The 20,973-nt window shown below is 40.3% G+C and overlaps 1 protein-coding gene across 8 annotated transcripts in view; it reads left to right on the plus strand.

Annotated features, from left to right (window-relative positions):
• The window catches only part of atp10b (ATPase phospholipid transporting 10B), a 268,252-nt gene that overhangs the window by 170,773 nt on the left and 76,506 nt on the right, over positions 1 to 20,973 (plus strand). For all 8 annotated transcript variants that reach the window (XM_043703361.2, XM_087995245.1, XM_087995247.1 and 5 more), the window contains one exon: positions 20,451 to 20,655. In XM_043703361.2, the coding sequence (XP_043559296.2) occupies positions 20,451 to 20,655 (205 nt within the window). The remainder of the gene's footprint in view (positions 1 to 20,450; positions 20,656 to 20,973) is intronic.

The raw sequence follows: 20,973 nt of genomic DNA on the forward strand, positions 1-20,973 counted from the left end.
TAAGGGGCAACTTTTTTCATGCTGAGGGTGGTATGTGTATGGAATAAGCTGCCTGAGGAAGTGGTGGAGGCTAGTACAATTGCAACATTTAAAAGGCATCTGGATGGGTATATGAATAGGAAGGGTTTGGAGGGAAATGGGCCGCATGCTGGCAGGTGGGACTAAATTGGGTTAGGATATCTGGTCAGCATGGATAAGTTGGACCGAAGGGTCTTTTTCCATGCTGTACATCTCTGTGACTCTCGTGTGGAGAGATTCTCATCAGGCAGTGGTGAGATGCCAATTGACTCTCATTTTTGATTGTTCAATAACTGTTTTAACATCACAACCCCTCTCTTTAATATTTGGATTCCCAATTCAACATACTTGCCAACCCAGCTTGACATTAGGAAAACCTAACAAGGAAGCCAGAGCAGATACCTGACAGATTCAGCTCACCGCCTGCTCCGAACCACATCCATGTTGAACACTGGGCAACACATCTTAGAAATTGTTAAGACGGAAAGATGAATATTAATGAGATGAGTTGACCTATCCACAAAGTGTTCAACAAATAATAATCCCTCTTAATCAGAATCTTGCCACTACCTAGTGAGAAACTTGTCACAGTGCTCATGAAAAGCATAACAAGTGGTGCAAAGTGCTCCCATTGCCTACGTGGCCCTTGCCAGACTACTCACATGATTCAGACACAAATCCTTCCAGAGTCAGTATTGTTCACGCACCTATGAAATTCTGTTCCACGTTTTTCTTTGACATGGACTAGAAACTTTTCTGTTCTCCTTCAGAGTAATCATATATGACAGTTTGATCACATTCCTAAAAAAAAAGTTTAGTCTGCTTAAGCTTAACATGAAGAGCAAAGTAAAAGAAAAGCAAGACAATGCGATGAGTCATGACTCCAGTAGCATGAAACTTACCATGTTCACTGTTGTTCTGAAGGGTGTGGAATTGTTATAAAGACAATTATACCTGATGAAGGAGCAGCACTCCAAAAGCTAGTGCTTCCAAATAAACCTGTTGGACTATAACTTGGTGTTGAGTGATTTTTAAAAGAGAACATAGGCTGAGTCTTGCATTTTGTTTTGGCTGAGTGATGCCAAATGTTTTGAGGGATAGGCATTTTAAAACCGAATGAGTTTTCTCATTGTATCTTACCCAACTTAACTTATCCTACCTCATCTCTCATGTCCAACTTCTGCCCCATCTTCTCATAGAACATAGAACTTTACAGAACAGTACAGGCCCTTCAGCCCTCAATGTTGCACCAACCTGTGAAACCAATCTGAAGCCCATCTAACCTACACTATTCCATTTTCATCCATATGTTTATCCAATGACCAAAAAATATCCTTAAAGTTGGCTAGTCTACTACTGTTGCAGACAGGGTGTTCCACGCCCCTACTATTCTCTGAGTAAAGAAACTACCTCTAACATCTGCCCTATATCTATCACCCCTCAATTTAAAGCTACATCCCCTTGTGTTAGCCATCACTATCCAAGGAAAAAGGCTCTCACTGCCCACCCTGACAGCGTCCTCGGTCATCCCATGCCAACTAGAGATTTCCACCCAACCACCAATATCATTTGTCCCTGCACCATTTTTGAAAAGCTACTATATTGATAAGTATTGATAGACCAACATTGCCTCTCAGTGGCAACATCAGTATAGCAGCCAGAAAGGTCTGCTGCCCATTGCAATGGCTGACACCTCCTTGCACATAAAATCCTATTCTCTCACCCTAGTCAATGTTTACCCTTCAGGCCACAGAGTTTATCAATTTGTTACACCATTCTTTCTAGAAACCCTCTCTAAGTCAGACTTGTACTGTCCCCAGTGTCCATTGTAGACCCTGTAGCTTGTTATTTTCTAATGGAGGAATATCACACACAAGCAAGTAATCGGCCATATACAAATATGAGCTTTTATTGATAGCTGCCAAAAGTGAACACAGCCAAAACCAATAGAGCCTGAAGTTAAACCAAAAATGCAAAGCAGATTTTAGCATCATCACCAACAAATATTTTACGTTCCTTGATTGTCTGCTCTAACCGGTCTTATTTATTATTAGGTTCTGTCTGATTTGTAGCACCCAACACAGCTGAGGTCTCATAGACAAGGACAGCCTCCATTTCTCTAAGATCTTCATTCATCCAGTTTCTCAGCATCCAGAATGTCGCCTCAGTGACTGCTTCAACTGTGCAGTGCACATCAAGCCAGGAAGTTGAGGCACAGTCATCTGGACCATACTAGATGCACCCTCATCAGAAAGTTCTAGTCAGTGGAAGTACATCTTCAGGGGCCCTATGGTCTGCTCCACCATGCCCTTGTCAAAGTATTAAACCTGTGATCTACATCCATCAGGGAGTTACACAATGGTATTATGCACCATGGTTACAGTTCCCAGTGACCAGCCTTGTAAAACACCCAGATCCGTAAATGTGCCAGATATGCAAAATTAAGGACCTCACACTGAGCTCTGTGTTTTGCATCCCTGTGCCAGCTTAGAACTGCTTCTGAGCTTACTATTAATCCTGTTCCTCCCATATCTACCTTCACCCTTTTAGGTAAGCAGCCACAGAGACTGCCACCAGCAGCGGGCAAATCATTCTCAGTGAAAAGGACCTACATTGAGGACATGAAGAGCAAAAAGGATTCTTAGATGTCAGAACAGTTTGCAATAGCATGCCCTACAGAAGAGGCCTGAGCACACATCACTACACATTGAGACAGGCTGGACATGGATAACGGGGGGTGGGGTGGTTCATCCCCTTTACTCATCGACATTCAGCATCAGCAGATCTGGCAACTTGGTAAAGGAGCCATGCTGACTGATAGTCCCCCAATGTCACTGAGGAAGGAGTGCCTGCCACACTTTGTCACCTTTCACATCCCAAACCCACATTGACCATTCCACTTCTCACTGCATTCAGTACAGACCATTGCTACATAACCAATGTCCACACCAATCCGTCCAAAGCTTTCATGTCCACTTTAACCTCACCCTATCCCATCAAATAATTTCTATCCATCCCACCAAGGTGGAGACCCATCACATTGAACTTCCCATCCAGATGTCCTCCCTAACCCCTTACAACTTGACGATACCACCCTGTTCTTCTACGCTTTCCTTCTGGAGGCCATTGTTCAAAGAGCCAACCTAAAAGTAGCTCTAAGATATATTTAGCCTGAACCATGAGCTTGTTGCCTGTCTCTGTCAACAAAGTTTTCCTGCTGTGACTTTCCAGTGCTGATTACCAGTGTGCCCTGCAATGTAAGAGTGTTCTTAATAAGTGATCTGTCAGTGTATGAGAGAGGTGCAAATATAATGATGAGAGGCTGCAGGACGCCACATGTTAGTGTCCGTGGAGGAAAGTTGATTGGGGCTTGTGCTATGAGCTATGGTTTGTTCATTGCTAACGTGGAAGTGCTTGGAACAATGTATTTTTTTCAGCACAATTTTCTTGATTTGCCTTTTTTTTTAAAGTGGGGAGAGAGTGTAGTATGTTGCATGATGTGAGTATTTGGTTCATATTTTTGTTTGTATTGGTGTTAAGGAAAAGCTTTTGTTTTAACGTGTAAATCATTTTAGCTGAATCCACTAGGTAGGCATTCTGCTTTCCATTGTTGCCTTTTCTAATGTTGAACTTGTGAGGCGAGTTTGGTAAGATGGGAGGGAAAGTTTTAATAAGGCGAGTTGATCTGACAACAGGATGTTTTAAAAGTCTTAATCCCTATCAATTGGCATCTCACCACGATAAGATTCCAGCCCAAGTATGTTCACATATCTAATGAAGATTAGAGAATGAGTATCATGTAGATTATTTCATTGAAAGAGACAGTCAGAGAAAGAAAGCACATGAGAAACCTCTGATAGTCCAATTTCCTACTATGAGCAGAGGAAAAGTCAGAAAGTTAGTGAAATTAAAAATAAATTTAGACTTTGCCAATTTAATGGAATCCACTGAGGCAACAAAATGAGTCAAGATTTTTGATTAAAACAGATCAATCAATGTCACAGCTCCAACTATTAAAAAGAATTGGTAGTCAAAATCAAAGGTCGTGTTTGACATGGTCAGACAGCAGAGTCATGCTAATAGGAGGAGATACAGACATGCTATTTGAATGTATTTAAGAAAGAATAACTAAGTTGTTCTCTTTATTATTTATTTTTAATTTTTAAAAAATATGTATTGGTGTTAAGGAAAAGCTTTTGTTTTAACGTGAATTATTCTGGCAGCATTCACCACACGTGCTTCATTTGTAATTACTGTTAAAGCAAGTCAGCAACTCAAACTGTGAATTTTGAAGTAATGGTGATGTTAGTTTTGCAGTGTTGTATTTTTTGATCGGGTATAATTTTACATTTTAATGTTGAAATATTTTTTAAGCATCGCAGAGAAAAGAGACACATTTTGAGGCATTTTATCACTCTGCATATTGGGATTCCTACAGTTTTACATTCTATAATTTTGACCTTATCAGTAACCTCCTAAATAAGGACCAGCTATTTGTTCACCACACAAATGTGATTGTGAAATAGGTTTTATCAAGGCCATCTGCAGGATAATGGCTACCCAGATGAGATTATTTCTCGCTGTATATTGTGCAAAATGTATGAAAGGCCCTAAAGTTGTTTCTCTTTGTCCACACTCTGCCTCAGATTACCCTGATGGAAAGGTATCTTAAAAGTTGAGCAACAGGTAAACTGAGGAGCAACAGGAGTTGCATTCACCACCAACAGGGTGCTGCTGTCAAGCCAAAAAGGCATTCCAAAAAAAGTATCACACAAATTAATAATGTGATGGATAACCTTAAATACTGGTCGATGTCAAGTATGTAGACCATACATCCTAATATGGTAGATCATATTCAACAGCAGATCACTTCAACCACTCACAACAAACAAGGCATTGACAGTGCTCATTCAGCCTGCACTGTTTTGACAACATTTGCTAGATAACCCTGAGCATGTGAAGAGCTACACATTTAACCAATTTAGGATTTTCAATCAGGCTCATAGTATTGCACACTTGTGTGTACCAGACATACACAGGGCCCTGTCCTTTGTAAACCAAAAGAAAGTGTGTATCCATTATGCCTGCTTCAACTCAGCAAAGTGGGTGACACCATTCACAGCTTCATTTCTCAGGGCAGTACCCTCACCCGTCAGAATCAACTTCCCTAACCTAAAATTGAAATAAATCTTGGCAGTTAACTGCCAATCATCATTAATTGGTACATCTTACATGGCAATGTCTCTACGGGTCATGGTCCAATTATGAACCAATCTGTACACTTCATTAATGCACTATAAAGTTGGTTTACACCTTAAATTTGTATTTTGTTAACTATTCTGATGAATGCAAGATGAAAAGCTTTAACAAAATGTATATTTTTTCAGCAATCTTCTTTGTGTATTAGCAAATGACGATTTGGTGTTTTTTTATAAAGTGGGGAGCGTGTAGTATCGCAATGGGTCAGACAATAACCTTGCAGAGAGAGTAAGCTAACGTTTCAAGTCTAAATGAGTCTTCATCAAAGCTGATCTGAAATGCGGAGGGTCCAGAATTTATTGAATAGTAAGGGGGCGTGGAGTTCTGGGGGAGAAAGGCTGCTGATAGTGCAGATTAAGTGATCGGAATGTGGGAATGGTAGAACAATAGTGCGTCTAACTTCCAGACTGGAAAGGACAGCTGTCCCACTGGAGAGGGAAGAGGGGAGAGAGTACATGGTGACAGCAAATGCACCAAGTAAATCTAAAAGAAAAGGAAGGAATGGGAGTGGGTTCACAATCTGAAGATGCTGAACTCAATATTGAGTCCAGAAGGTTGTAAAGTGCCTCGTCTGAAGATGAGATGTTGTTTCTCCAGTTTGCACAATGGCTGGAGCATTGCAGTATGCGGAGGACAAATGGGCATACAAGCAGGATGCTATGTTAAAATGACCAGCTAAAGGAAGGTCGGGGTCACGCTTGTACATGGACTGGAGGTGTTCGGCAAAGCGGTCACACAGCCTGTGTTTGATTTCTCCAGTGTAGAGTAGACCACATTGGGTGTAGCAAATGCAATAGAATTGGTATTTTTGTCAACTGTCCTGATGAGTGCAAGACAAAAAGGTTTGACAAAATGTATACTTTTTCAGCAATTTCCCTGTGCACGAGCAAACAACAATTTGGTGTCTTTTTTTTAAAGTAGGGAAAGAGTGTAGCATCACAGCAGGGCAGGCAGCATCCATGGAGAGAGAGTAAGCTAAGGTTTTGAGTTGTGATGACTCCTCATCAGAGCTGACGTGAAGTCCATTCACACATTCTAATCAATTAACCTGCACTATCAGCAGTGCACTGTCCCCCAACTATTGCATAAATGCTGCCCCATCCGCACTTCACATCTGATGAAGACTCAAAATGTGAACTTGATCTCTTTCCATGGATGCTGCCTGACCCGTTGTGATTTCCAGCATTTTTAGTTTTCAGTACAGATTCCAACATCTGCAGTACTTTTTCCCAGAGAGTAGTATTTTGCAAAATGTGAATACTTTGTTCATATTCTCATCTCTGCTACTTGCTCTATTAAGGAGATGGAAAATCAGTTAATTCAATAATAACTGCCCACAGCTGATCATGTGGATATCTGGCTCAAATCAATTTACCACAGTGATACAATATACACCACAACAAAACTTGGGGAAAAAAAATAAAAGCCTTGCTGAAATAGAGTTGTAAAGGACAACCTCTGAAATAAGACTCATTTTAAAACAAAACTTAATGTTCATACAAAAACATTAACTACCATTTCTCCAAATCTCTGCAATTGGAAAATATTACATTGATGTTGAAATAGGGGTAAAAGGGTAAGCGTGGAAAACAAGCCAATTAGACTTTATCTGTGGCTGAGTGAACACTTAGAAATTCATGGACTGATTAAGAACATTTGGCATGGGGTTTTAAAGGTCAAGCTAATTTTTTTCATTTTTTTGAGAACATTTGCAAACAAAGGGAATATTTGGGTTTAATAATGCTTAGGCATCACACCTGAGATGTATTTGGAAGTTAAGAAAAGTGAAATTGGTTTGAGGAATGTCAATGAGATAGAATTCAAACTGGAATAATGTTTTCTTTCAATTGGCCAGGTGTGCTCTATGGTCTCACAAATTATCTTGCCTTTAGTCTCTTCCTGTAAATTCCACCCACCCCACCCCCGTTGAGTCACATCATTTCAATAAATTATCATGATTATCAGTGACGCTGAAGGTTAGAGTTTCCTACTTTTATCTCTTCAAGCTCATAAGTTACAACAGAATAAAGAAGATGTTGCTTTTTCCAGAATTAATTGAGAGTGGAGCAATTGCAATGTTTCTAATCTTGAAGTGTGCATGAGCAATATTTGCAACTTCTGTCTGTCAATCTACCAGCACAGTCTTTCGGTCACTTTCTCTTATGTTTGATAAGTGTGAGACCGTGGGAAGATGTCTAACCTTCCCAGTAAGGACTTCTTGGAATCAATTAGGTTCCCTACAGTGTGAAAACAGGCCTTTTGGCCCAACAAGTCCACACCAACCCTCCGAAGAGCAACCCTATCATATCCTTGTCTGCTTTTTATCATGGAGGGAAGGAGGACTGAATGCCTTTCCAGTTTCTTACCCACTTCCCTCTTTCTACGCACTCACCAAAGATGTCTATGAGTATCATTAGTACACTTTACCAAAGAGACAATAAGGAATAATGCAAACTTGCGACCTTAGTCAGCTGACTGCACTGTTCACCCCTTTCCATAAGAGTAATTCATTCAGCTTTTATGGCTGTGGATCACTCCTGGCAGTCACAAAAATTTCTAATATTAGTTGAAATACTGTATGGAAATGCATTTGACAACTGCCTGAAACACTTTATAGCAATAGTGGCGAAATCCTGTTTTACATCATGGCAAGGTGACAACAACATAGTCGGTCAGTTTTACTGGGTAGCTGATTTTCCTCAAGTCCAAAATGCAATTGATAATACATATGTTTCTTTCTGGTCTCTTACAGAAAGCCCCTTGAGCCACTTCAATATGGGATATGTTGCAAGCTGTCAACATTCAGAACTCAGCTCTTTGCTCTGATTTTACTCCCAAAAAATAAAACAAATCATGTCCTATGGGTGATAAAATCTTTCCTGATGATTATGGACCTACTGAATGATATGAACAGCAGTAGACAAGTTCCACAATCAAATATCTTCTAGTTTAGTTATTGAGACACCATTAGTTCTTAAAAGAATGCTTTTGCTCCTTGGATTATATAATACAACAATACAATACAGCGTAGGAACAGTCCCTTTGGCCCAAAGAGCCTGTGCAAATTCCTAGTCGTTATTTGGACTATTTATAACCCGTATGTGGTTTCTATCCTGCTGTTTGCCTCTAGTTCATATGTCTGTCAAGATACGCCCTTTAAATGCTGCTAACATACCTGCTTCCACCACCTCCACTGGCAGTCGTGATTTGGAGATGCCAGTGTTGGACAGGGTGGACAAAAGTATTGTGATTTTTGTCAATGGTTCTAAGGGTTCTGCCATTCATTATATAATTCACACCTGAATCTGATCTTCTAAAACACATTATTTTGCATTTGTCTGGATTAAACTCCATCTGCTATTTGTCTGCTCAAATTTCTAATCAATCTACCATATATACTTGTGTATAGGTCCAATTTTTTTAAAATCTGAAATTAGGGGGTTGACTTATGTATGAGGTATTGTTTTCAAGGGGATGAATATTTTTCTACAAAATAGATAAAATGGGAAATTTACCTTCCCTTGGTCCCTGGTTCTGGAACATTCCCTGTACAGAGGAACCTCAATTATCTGGCATTCAATTATCTGAATTTTGGATTATCTAAACAAGATTGCAAGGTCACAAAGCTTGGCTAAACTCTGTTATCCAGCATTCAGTTATCCAACCATTCAATTATCTGAACAAAATACTCCCCGCCTGTGTCATTCAGATAATCAAGGTCCCCCTGTAATATGTTTGGGCTGCGGGTAACTGAAACCGACTCCGCAGATACGGTGGTCGCTCTGTACTGTTGTATCATTACAGTAATTCTGAAAACCTGGAGCGGAACTGGTGGACTGGAAGACCTGGAATGGAGCAGTTTGGCTAGCAGACTAGAAAGCTGAAGTGGAGCGCAATGGGCAGGCATGCTGACTCATAAATGTTGATCTGTAACTGTGAAGAACTAGGGTTGACATATACATGAGATATATGGAAAATACAAAATTACTTGGCCAAAAATAAGGGATCAGCTTATACAAGAGATTGGCTTATACACGAGTATATATGGTATACATATATAACTAACTTCTTGCTCCTAATATATGTATAAAATGCCTTGGGATTCTCCTTAACCTTGATTAGATTAGATTACAGTGTGGAAACAGGCCCTTCGGCCCAACAAGTCCACACCGACCCGCCGAAGCGTAACCCACCCATACCCTTACATTTACCCCTGACCTAACACTGTGGGCAATTTAGCATGGCTAATTCACCTAATCTGCACATCTTTGGACTGTGGGAGGAAACTGAAGCACCCGGAGGAAATCCACGCAGACACGGGGAGAACGTGCATACTCCACACAGTCAGTCGCCTGAGGCGGGAATTGAACCCGGGTCTCTGGCGCTGTGAGGCAGCAGTGCTAACCACTGTGCCACCATGCCGCCCACTTTCTCCTCCTATATATGGTATACCCCATTGAATTATTCGACAATCCTCTTCACTACCTGCAACTCCACCAATTTTGATGTCATCCACAAACTTACTAATCAGACTACCTACATTTTCTTCCAGATCATTTATATATGTTACAAACAACAAAGGTCCCACCATTGATCTCTGTGGACCACCACTTGTTGCTGATCTCCGAAAAACACCTTTCTACTTCTCTCTATCTTCTAAGACCAAACCAGTTTTGTACCATCCAGCTATCTCACCAGAGTCTCTTCCATGAGACTCTGCCTTCTGGACCAGCTTGCTATGAGGTACCTTATCTAATGCATTACTAAAGTACATGTAGACAACATCCACTGTCCTTCTCTCATCAGTATTTCTTGTAACCTCCTCAAAAAATTCAATGAAGTTGGTGAGACATGACCTTACCCACACAAACCCATGCCACTTATCACTAACAAATCCCATTTGCTTCCAAATGTGAATAATTCCGATCTCTCAGTATCTTCACCAACAGCTTTCCCACCATTAGAGTCAGGCTTACAAGCCTGGATTATCTCTGTTTCCCTTCTTAAATAAAGGAATAGCATTAGTCATTCTCCAGTCCTCTGGAATCTCACATGAAGCCAAATAGGATGCAAAGATATCTGTTAGGACCCCAGCTATTTCCTCTCTTGTTTCCCACAGTATCCTGGATAGATCCCACCTGGCCCTGGGGACTTGTCTACCCTAATGCATTTCAAGACACCCACCACTTCCTCCTTTATTATATTGACCTGCCCAAGAGTATTCATACACCTTTCCCAACCTCAACATCCACCACGTTTTGGTGAATACAAATGTAAAGTATTCACTAAGGATCTCACCCATTTCTTCTGGCTCCTCTTTATTTTTGAGTGAGCATACTCTTTCCCTAGCTAACTTCTTGCTCCTAATATATGTATAAAATGCCTTGGGATTCTCCTTAACCTTGCTGACCAATAATATTTCATAGCCCCTTTCAGCTTTCCTAACTCGCCAGTCCACCTTCCTACTTTCGCTATATTCTTCAAGAACTACATCTGTTTTTTGATGCCTAAACCTTAGGTATGTTTCCTTCTTTTTGACTAAGCTGATGATTTCCCTTGTCATTCAAGGTTCCCAAATCTTGTGATTCCTATCCTTCATTTTCTGACAAACAAGCCTGTCCTGCACACTAATCACCTAGTCTTTAAAAGACTCCTACATGTCAGATGTGGACTTACCCTCAACCAGTTGCTCCCAATCCACATTCTCCAGTTCATACCTAAAAGTTAGTCTTGCCCAATTTGACACCTTCATCCGAGGTCCACTCTTGTCCTTATCCATAAGTATCCAAAAATTTACAGAATTATTGTCACTATTCCCAAAATGCTCCCTCCTGAAATTTTGATCTCCTGGCCAGGTTCATCTCCAAATACTATTGGATTATCTGCATATTATTTCAAAAAACCCTCTTGGACACACCTATCAAGTTGCTTTTCATCTAAACCCTCGGCACGAAGGGAGTAAATATGGGGGAAGTTAAAAACACTCACCACAACAATCCTGCTATTTTCACATCTTTCCAGAATCTGACTATGTACCTTTTCCTCTATCTCCCTCTAGCAGCGGGGAGGGCTGTAGGACAATCCTAGCATTGTGATTGAATCCTTCCTGTTCCTGAGCCATACATATAATGCCTCACTACAAGATCCCTCCAGGGTGTCCTCCCTAAACACAGCTATGATATGCTCCCTAGCCTGTAATGCAACTCACCCACCTCCTTTGCTTCCTCCTCTGTCTCTTCGAAAGCTTCAATATTCCAGAACATTGCCAATCCTATCCTTATTTCAACCCCGTGCTAGCAACATCACAATTGCATGTGTTAATCCAGATTCTTAGTTCATCCATTTTAGCTGTTATACTTCTTGCATTAAGACAAATACAGTCCAAGCCTTCAGTTCTACTGAGCTCAGCAAACTCTTCCTGACTGCTCTTCCTCTTAGTTACATTTGCCTTCATCTCAAGCTCCTTCCCCGATCCCTGTACCTACTGACCAGTGTTTCCGATCCCACACCATTGCCACACCAGTTCAAACCAGGAAGGCTCTGCAGTATTCAATAAATCATGTGTCATTTGTAGTCTCCTTTGCTTTGAACAACCTGGAGGAGGTCTTTCTCACAAGCATTTAAATTGAGTCCCTGGCCTCTACACTTCCACTGAGAGTTTGCAAAAGGGTTAAAGGAAAATCAATTATACAGAATGTCACTGAGGCTTGGACTGTTTTGTTGCAAGGAATAATTGAGACAGGCACTGTTAAACCTGAAGAGAAAATTGGATGAATATTTGAAGCAGAAAAAAGATGGAGGGCCAAAAGAAGATATGAGAGCAGTGGGATTAGTTTGGGAAGAGTGGAGCTTTCACAAGCTCAATAAGCTAAGTTGGTAGTTCGTGTCCCATGAATTCATGATTCAATAATATCAGGAAATGGTGTCGAAAGGAATTTTGAGTTGACTGCTCCCGGTGAAGATTGAATACTCTCACAGGCTGACTGACCAACTGATTCCCTGTGCAGTAGATGCCACGCTTTTACTTTATTCTAAAGCTCTGGGGTTTGTGTGATTCATGAAAAATGGAAAATTCTGTTTATTTGTAAAATTATCCAAAAATTTCTGACATTTGACATTCAGTGGGAACATAACTATATCATGCCTGTAGTGGTAATGCCTTCAGTGGCTCAGTTGCACTCATGTTTCTGAGTCAAAAGATCGAGAGTTGAAGTTTTATTCCAGAGACTTGGCAACAAAAATCTAGGTTGGCATTGTGCTGTCAGTGCTGCCATCTTTCAGATGAAACGTTAAGGACATGGCCCAGGTACCCTTTGAGATGAATATAAAAATATCCCATGGCACTAGTCAAAGAAGAGCACTGGGATTCCATTGATGGAACTAGAGGAAGAGATACGTAGTCAGACTCTATAAAGATGTGACAGTAACAGGGTTATTGTGGTGGGTGATTTTAACTACCGTATATTGACTGGGACTCCCTTAATCGAGTTGAAGATTGTAGTGCTGGAAAAGCACAGCTGGTCGGGCAGCATCCAAGGAGCAGGAGAATCAATGATTCGTGTAAAAGCTCTTCATCAGGAATTCCAGTACCACGTTCTTGACTCTGATCTCCAACATCTGCGGTCCTCACTTTCTCCCTGGGACTCCCTTAATGTCAAGGGTTTGGATAAGAAGCAATTTGATAGGTGTTTTCAGGAGGACTTTTTGAAACAGTATGTGGATAGTCCGTTGAGAGAATAATAGATTCTATCTATTCCACATAAAAGATCTTCTTAGTACACATATTGTAAAGCTATGGGGTTGTTTCTCCTGATCGAAGAAAAACTTCCAAATGATGGGACCATTACTGGATCCAGTCCCCACAAAGATTGGAGATGCATCCATATTGATTCTTAATGAGGGATGGCCAATAATGAAGCCACCTCAATGTTTACTGTCCAGTTAAGGATAGTGGGCAGACCCCTGAAACAGAAATGCTAGAAACATGGGAACTCACTGGTGGAAGAAGCCCTCACCATAAGACCACTGAGAGCACTTCTGAGGGCTTCTGATGAATCAGCAAACAGCTGCCATTTATTGCCCCTCAACTCTTCTGCAGACAGGCCATAATTGATGCTTCTACCTCCTGCTGTGATGCTCTCTCCCTTTACCTTTCATGGATAGAGAGCTTGTTGGTGGAAATGCTAACACGATGTTGGGGGATGGGGTCCATGCATCTTTCACAAGATTATCCAGAATTGAGGCAGGTAAATTAGGCTAAATGTCTGCCTGATGCTTCAGGTTGGGCAGCCAGTTCCAGTTCTTGTCTGTTCTATACAAGAAGAACAGAAATAGACATTAATTACTTCAGACTTCAGGCAATGTCATTCTTAAACCATCTCATCAACTGCCTTTGAAATCTTTCCATATATTATTATCCCAATTGTTTATTTGCAAAGCTTTGGACAAAAACAATCGATTTATATGCAAATATTTTAAGCAATGTGTTTTAAAATGTGAATTAATTGAGGATAATTAACTGCAAAGGTCATGTGTTGAGATTGGGTTCACTTCTTCTGTCCATCTTAACTTGACTGACTCAACATTCTTTTCCTTTTAATAAATGATTGATTAAAAGTATTACTGCTGTGATTGGAAAACGTAAAAGGGCAGGATTTTATCATCTGTAGTGAATGGCAGCATTTTCTGCTGACCTCAAAGAAAGTTGACACAAAAATCAAGTAGTGTGACATGGTTTCCATTTCTTTCTAATCTTAATTTTGTTCCAACATCAGCTATTAGAGATCTCAAACATTTATTAACAGTGATGTCTTTAAGCAGACCAAGCAGTCAATCATGATGACAGATTCTCTCAGTCATCCAAAAGAAACAAAATACAAGGATTATCTGTGATGGGACCTGCACATGGGGTTATGGTGATAGCTGAAATATGATTGACTTGATAAAATATTTTTAAAATCTTTAAATATTTTAATCCAAATAGAAAATCTTGATATTCCACAATTAAATTTATTTTCAGAGCTAGAGTTGTTCCATAGTAATTATGATTTAGTAAGCCTTTAAAGGCAAAATTGTACCTCATTTATTGCTTTCTAGTGCTATTAAAAGTGTAAAAGGTAGGAGTTCAGGCCCGGTCAAATGACTCCTAAGGTTCCACTTGTGAAGACGTCTGCAGTACACACCATGGAAGAATGGAAATTACCAACAATGACATCTGGAGTTCCCCTTTGAACTGCACGTGTATGAATGCCAAATTTTGCTGCCAGCTTCAATGAATAATAACAGTGACCACCTATAATTGCACCACAATTACAACCCAAAATCTAGGCTACAGCATTCACAGATCAAGCATTTCCTCATTTCCCCCTTTTAATTTGAGCACATTTGGACTGGACAAATTGGATAGAAAACCTGTTCCTGCTCACATAAGAAACAAGAGGGAGAAGGCATAAATTTAAAGTGATGTGTAAAAATAGCAAGAATGAAGTGAGAAAAAATTATTTCACATAGTGAGTAGTTAGGGTATAGAATGCACTGCCTGGAAGTGTGGTGCAGGTAGGTTCATTTGAGGCATTCAAGAAGGTATTGGGTGATCATTTGGACAGAAATAGTGTGCAGGGATAAATTCAGAAATTGATAATAGACAATGATGCTCATTTGCAGAGCTGGTCCACATATTGATGGGCTGAATGATGCCCTGCTGTGCCAGAACAGTTCCGTGATTGTAAATTGACATTCCGTTGCTGCAAGTTACGAATTCCCACATCATTCCCTCCCAGCTCTTACTTGGCTGATGTTTTTTCATTGCCAGGAGACTTATGTGGAGTCTCTCCCATGTTTAAGTTGGCCCAGTCATTTTGCTTCCCACCACGACATGCCGCATTAAACTCAGCCTGCTGTTGTATGATGATGCTGTCATTTATTTAGCAAACTAAACAATTGAATTTTCAGATCAGCAAATATCCTAATGAATTTGATTTGCTGCAAGCCCACTGTGTTATTTGATGAAAGGATGCTAACAAAATGTGCCTTTCCTTTATATAACTGATGAAAATTCTAGACTTTAACGTATCAATTTCATTAGACAACAAAATGCGTATGGATGTGAAGGCAATATTGACTGGCCGTCAAAGCTATATTGACAACATCCTGCCAATATGACATTTATGCATTCAAACAACAAAAGCAATCCTGACAGTCTAATTTGTCTTTCTATAATTAGTGCTACTGCTGAATAAAGCAATGTCAGATCAGTCAAAGATGTTGAAAATTAGTAGTTTTCATCAAATCATTTCCTTGTAGCTGTATGCTGACAACATACATATCCCAACTCTCTCTGGAGACTCTGGAGACACCTTGTAAATTAAAAATAATCCTATGTTGTTACCTTTTTTTCTAATATGATTCCAGTCAAGCTTGATGCTCTTGTGAAATTAACTAAAAACCATCAACCTATGAAATATTATAGACAATGTTGTGATGTAAAAATTACAGGCACAATAATTTTCCAATAAAGGAAACCAGTCTTTAAAAGGTAAGAAATTTCCTTTAATATGGCATCTATTCATGCCCTCAGGTGTTCAAGGTACTTTGTAGCCAATCAAATGTAGTCCCTGTATAACGCTGGTTGCCATATTTCTAAATGTGAGTGCGGCAGAGGCTCACTAATAGCAGTGATATTAAATGACAATGTATTCTTATTTTGTTCGATGTCAATGGAGAAGTAAATGTTTTCCAAGACATCTGGAGAACTCCCCTGTTATTTATAACTTTTTTTGCCCCCTTGAGAGCAGACTGTCTCAGTTTGACAACTATTTAAAGACAACAGAAGGATTCCATGAATCTGTCACTGTGTAAAACAAACTGATTCACATTGGTTTATAGATGGTAAGTGTGTTCCCCAATGACTTTAACATGAGAGCTGTTTAACTTCAGTTAAGAACATAATTAGAGGTTATGAGGCTGAAAACAATGGTTACATTCGCTGTACAAGTATAATGGAGCTAATGCTGCAAAGCTGCGCAGGTTTCTGGGTTACTGCTTGCGAGGGCTCTGGAGTTTATATCAGGGAGGTGTGTGGGGTAATAACCTCTATACCAACAGCTAGACTGTATTATCCATCATTTCACTATGATGTCAAATCATGTTGGATGAAGACCTGAAGGAAGAAAGCACTGGAAAGTACTGTGCCTCTTTATATAGTTTACAATGAATGTTACTTGTTTGCAGTAATATTGTCGGCAAAAGTGAGGACTGCAGATGCTGGAAATCAGAGTCTAGATTAGAATGGTGCTGGGAAAGCATAGCAGGTCAGGCAGCATCTGAGGAGCAGGAAAATCAACGTTTCAGACAAAAGCTCTTCATCAGGACTGAAGGCAGGGAGCCTCCAGGGTGGAGAGATAAATGGGAGGGGGTTGGGGTAGGGAGAAGGTAGCAAAGAGTGCAATGGGTGGATGGGGGTAGGGATGAATGTGATAAGAGGAGATGACCTGGGGTGCAGTGAGAGAAAGACTCATTGAGATTCTTGTGGAGAGAGCTGGAGATGACCTGGGGGTTGCAGTGAGAGAAAGACTCACTGAGTTTCTTGTGGAGAGAGGTGGAGATGACCTGGAGGTTGCAGTGAGAGAGAGACTCATTGAGATTCTTGTGGAGAGAGATGACATGGGGGTTGCAGTAATATTGTGTCCAGTCACCATCTTACTAAGCATCCAGATGCTGCCAGTGACATTTATACATGGGATTGAGTAGTGAACCAGCCCACAAAAGCAGTGTTAACCAGCAAGAAAAAGCATAAGAAAAGCGCAGCAGCAACAGAGATGAGCAGGTGAAAGACTTTGAGGCTTTCTCAAAAATTGGACAGAGAGAGGAAAACCCTGAGTATAGTCCAGCAGCTAGTACCTATGGCACCACAGGAGCTGAACTTGAAGTGAGTGATGAGCTCCACCCTAGCATACCAGAAATTTTCTGGCATGTAGAAAGGCCTGAAAGATCAAACAAAAACAGGTTGGGAAAAAGTCATTTCAAGTCATCCAAGTTAGCTACTTCAGCATTGAAAGCTTGCTGATGGGAAGCATACAGAAAAGGCCCTGCCATGATTTTACCAAATTCCTGTCAGGATCTCTTTGGTACCGAACCTGCCCAGGGGCTGTGCCTCGTCTGCATTTGCGAGGCTACTTTAAGGAGGTTTGTCCAGATAGCAGCAGAATATTTCCAGCTGCAACATAAAACTTATATAAAATAAAGCACTCCAGTTCAGCAGTGATCTGGTATAAGTTGCAGAAATTCCAACATCTAAACTGACAGCAACTGAGGAGCTTACTGTAGTTGCATTAGTAATGGAGTTGGATCCACAATCTATTGAGTTCAAGACAAACTGCTTCCAGTTGAACTAATTAAATGCTGAAGGCTGTTCAAGAAGAGTCAAATTGGACTGAAAATGTTAACTTTGCTTCTCTCCCCACAGATGATATCAAACCTGCTGAGTTTCTCTTACACTTTCTGTGTTACTTCAGATGTCCAGCATCTGCACCTTATTTATATTTAAAATTGTTTATTTGTTAATTAGTTTGCTTCCTTCTCTAATTAGATCATTTTCCTATCATCTGACTCTTGCTTAAATTCACAGTATTTATTATTGGCCTGGTTCATAGAGTTTCACTCCAAAATTTATAACTTAGAGCCCTTCACTCAATCTAGTTTAATATATTTGCTGCTCACAATCTGGTCCCCTCTTCGCTGGGGAGATGAAACAGAGATTGGTTGACCTGGCCAAAATCTCTGTCTGGGGCTTGCTGCAGTGTTTCAGTGAAGCTCAGCACAAGCTGGAAAGATGGCACCTCATTTTCCACTTGGGAACCCTGCAACCTTCTGGACTCAATACAGAGGAATCTCGATTATCCAAATATCAATTATCCGAATTTTGGATTATCCGAAGAAGATCTCAAGTTCTCGATGGAAACATTACATCAAACATTTCCAACACTGATTGTGCCTTTTGCGTACAACGATTAAAAGTGAATTCGGCTTACTGAAGTGCTGCCGAGAACAGTCCTGGACATTGATGGGAGCCCAGGCACTGTCTCCAAATGACTGAGCACCCACCCTCTCTCTCTCCCCACGCTTTCCCAGAAGTTCTACACAGAAGTGTACCCTAAACCCCCCTTCCCCAGATAATCTCTCCAACATTGTCCTGTACAGGGCAAAATGGGAACTTGTCAAAAAGGTGTGTGTGTGCGCTATTTTGAGACTCACCCTCCCCAAAGGCAGCAACAGTCTTGTTGTTGGTATCCAGTCCGACTGCCGTCTCCATTGCGGGGATGAGGGCACGCTGCGAAGTGTGCTGCTGCCTAGTCTCCTGAACGGGGAGCCGACATAGCAAGTGTTCATTCTGTCAATCCCATTGAAATGAAGCAGTGGTGGGGAAAGGCTTTAGTAATGCTGCAGGTCCCTTACACACAAGTTTGTGTCCACTCAGAACCAACCCTGAGACAGAGAGAGGGAGCAAGGGCAGGCAGAGAGAGGAAAAAGGAAACTTCAGAAAACTCGGAGCCCAGAGGAGATTCATTGTATTAATTAACCAAATAATCATTGATCTGAACAAAATACTGCCCACCCATTTCGTTTAGATAATCAAGGTTCCTCTTTATCTAGTTCAACAATTTTAAGGCTGGAGCACCTTCTCCCATATCCTTATCCCAACCCCCCACACACCAGACGTTGTCATCACATGGCCTGCTACCACAAATTGTCAGCCACTAATGGTCCCCATTAGCAGCCATTCATTCTCCCACACTATCCTTTACCCATTCTTTTGTCTGATGTCACAAAGCTCGTCCTTTTCTTTTTTTCTTAAAGCTGTTCCTTGATTTTTTTCAGAGGGGTAATAAACCAGGCCAGGCTCCGATTAGGCTGGTTTGGTACAGAGATGAAAAGAATTTTGAGAGGCATTTTGTTTATATATAAATAGATGAGACTTCAGGCCAAAGTGGTCATGCTTTAGAAGTGACCTGTAAAATGAAAGGGGAGTGGTTACCTCTCTAGCTGAGCAGTTTAGTTCAATCCAGAACTGGTTGTGAGTTCAACAGGGAGCTGTGTAGAAACTCTCTCTCTCTCCTTCTAATTTCAACCTGTAAGCATGTGTTCCATTTGTACTGGTTTTTAAGGGAGTTTGCTTATTGGAACTGTTGTGTATATTTGGAACAGCATAATCAAGTCTATTTTGGATAGACTGAATTCTGTAGGGGTTCTTTATTCTGTTCTTTGTGTTTCATTGTGTAATTTTGTGAATAAATTTTTGTCTGTTTTAAAATCTAGTAGTCAACCTAGCTACCTCATTCTGCGTAATTTTCACTGTACACTTATCAAAACAAATTGCAAAGTTATGGTCTGGGCTGCCTGCTTAAGAATGCTTTGAGTGGTCTGGCCTAGTCCATGATACTGCCCAACTGTTTTTCTCTCTCTCTCTGGGCTCCATCTCCATCTATCACTTACTCATTTCCTCCTCAGCATGTATAGCAATCTTTTCCCAGGTCTGAAGAACAGTCATTGTCCCAAAATGTCAATTCTGCTTTCTCTCCATAGATTCTGCCAGATTTGCTGAGTCTTTCCAGCATTTTCTGATTTTGTTTTTGTTTCTGATTTCCAGCATCTCACAGTTCTGTCTTTTTTTGGCTATTCCCTTTTGTTGTATTGACAGAAGGGATCATTTTATCATTACCCATGTGACAGGAAACTGATTGATCCTGTTCAATCAGAAATGAACATTGAATGGAGTTAGTTGATTGCATGGGTGTCCTGATGAACTGATTAAGTTAAAAGCAGCATGACATCTTTGCCATTTGTTATTGTAAGATTTTCCTTGTGGCTACTGAATTGGCAAGAAGGAAAAATATCCACTTCATATTTTCACATTTACTTTCCAATTAGTTTGTAGCTCCAAGTGCATGTGGACATTAAACTCTTGGTTCCAGAGTTGTGCTTCATACACAAGCTTTGATGTGAAAACAGTATTCATTTGTAGTCAGCAGTATTCATCTAATGTAAAAATATTTTTTGGTCCTCTCATTCTGAAGCACAGTGAAAAATCTGAGTCTATAGAAATAAAACAAAATTAATAATGTGGAAAGAAGTTATTTTGGACATGCATTTGACTACAGAAATATTTTCTTCTCCAGGAAACAGCGGCAGTATGTTAAAAAATGCTGGAAAGATGTTCAAGTGGGTGACTTTGTGCAGCTATCGTGCAATGAAATAATCCCAGCTGATATGCTCCTATTGCACTCATCAGAACAAAATGGAATCTGTCACATTGAGACTTTTAACCTTGATGGAGAAACAAACCTCAAACAAAGACTTGCAGTTAAAGGGTTTACAAATCCTGTAAGATGGTGTTTTCCTTTGTTTGTTTGACTTGCTGTTCAAAGGAAACATTAGCAGAAACATATTGTATGAAGTTGCTCAGACAACACCTAAGATTTGTTTTTTACAAATACGTGATTATGATATTCATAACGTGCCAACCTTACCTGAGCTATTAAAACCTCTTGGCATAAAAACAGCTTAGTGAAAATGTAAATTGATCTCACTGTTTCCAACTGAGCAATTTAGAAATTAATCGGTTACTTTACCATTAAACCATGTTGCTGCTCATAAAGCATACTGTGATTTTTACAAAATCTGTCATTCATAAGACTATAC

Source organism: Chiloscyllium plagiosum, unplaced genomic scaffold, assembly GCF_037043375.1.
Source record: "Chiloscyllium plagiosum isolate Xiang-an unplaced genomic scaffold, Cpla_swu_hap1 HiC_scaffold_16, whole genome shotgun sequence".
In the NCBI taxonomy this organism is placed as follows: Eukaryota; Metazoa; Chordata; class Chondrichthyes; order Orectolobiformes; family Hemiscylliidae; genus Chiloscyllium; species Chiloscyllium plagiosum.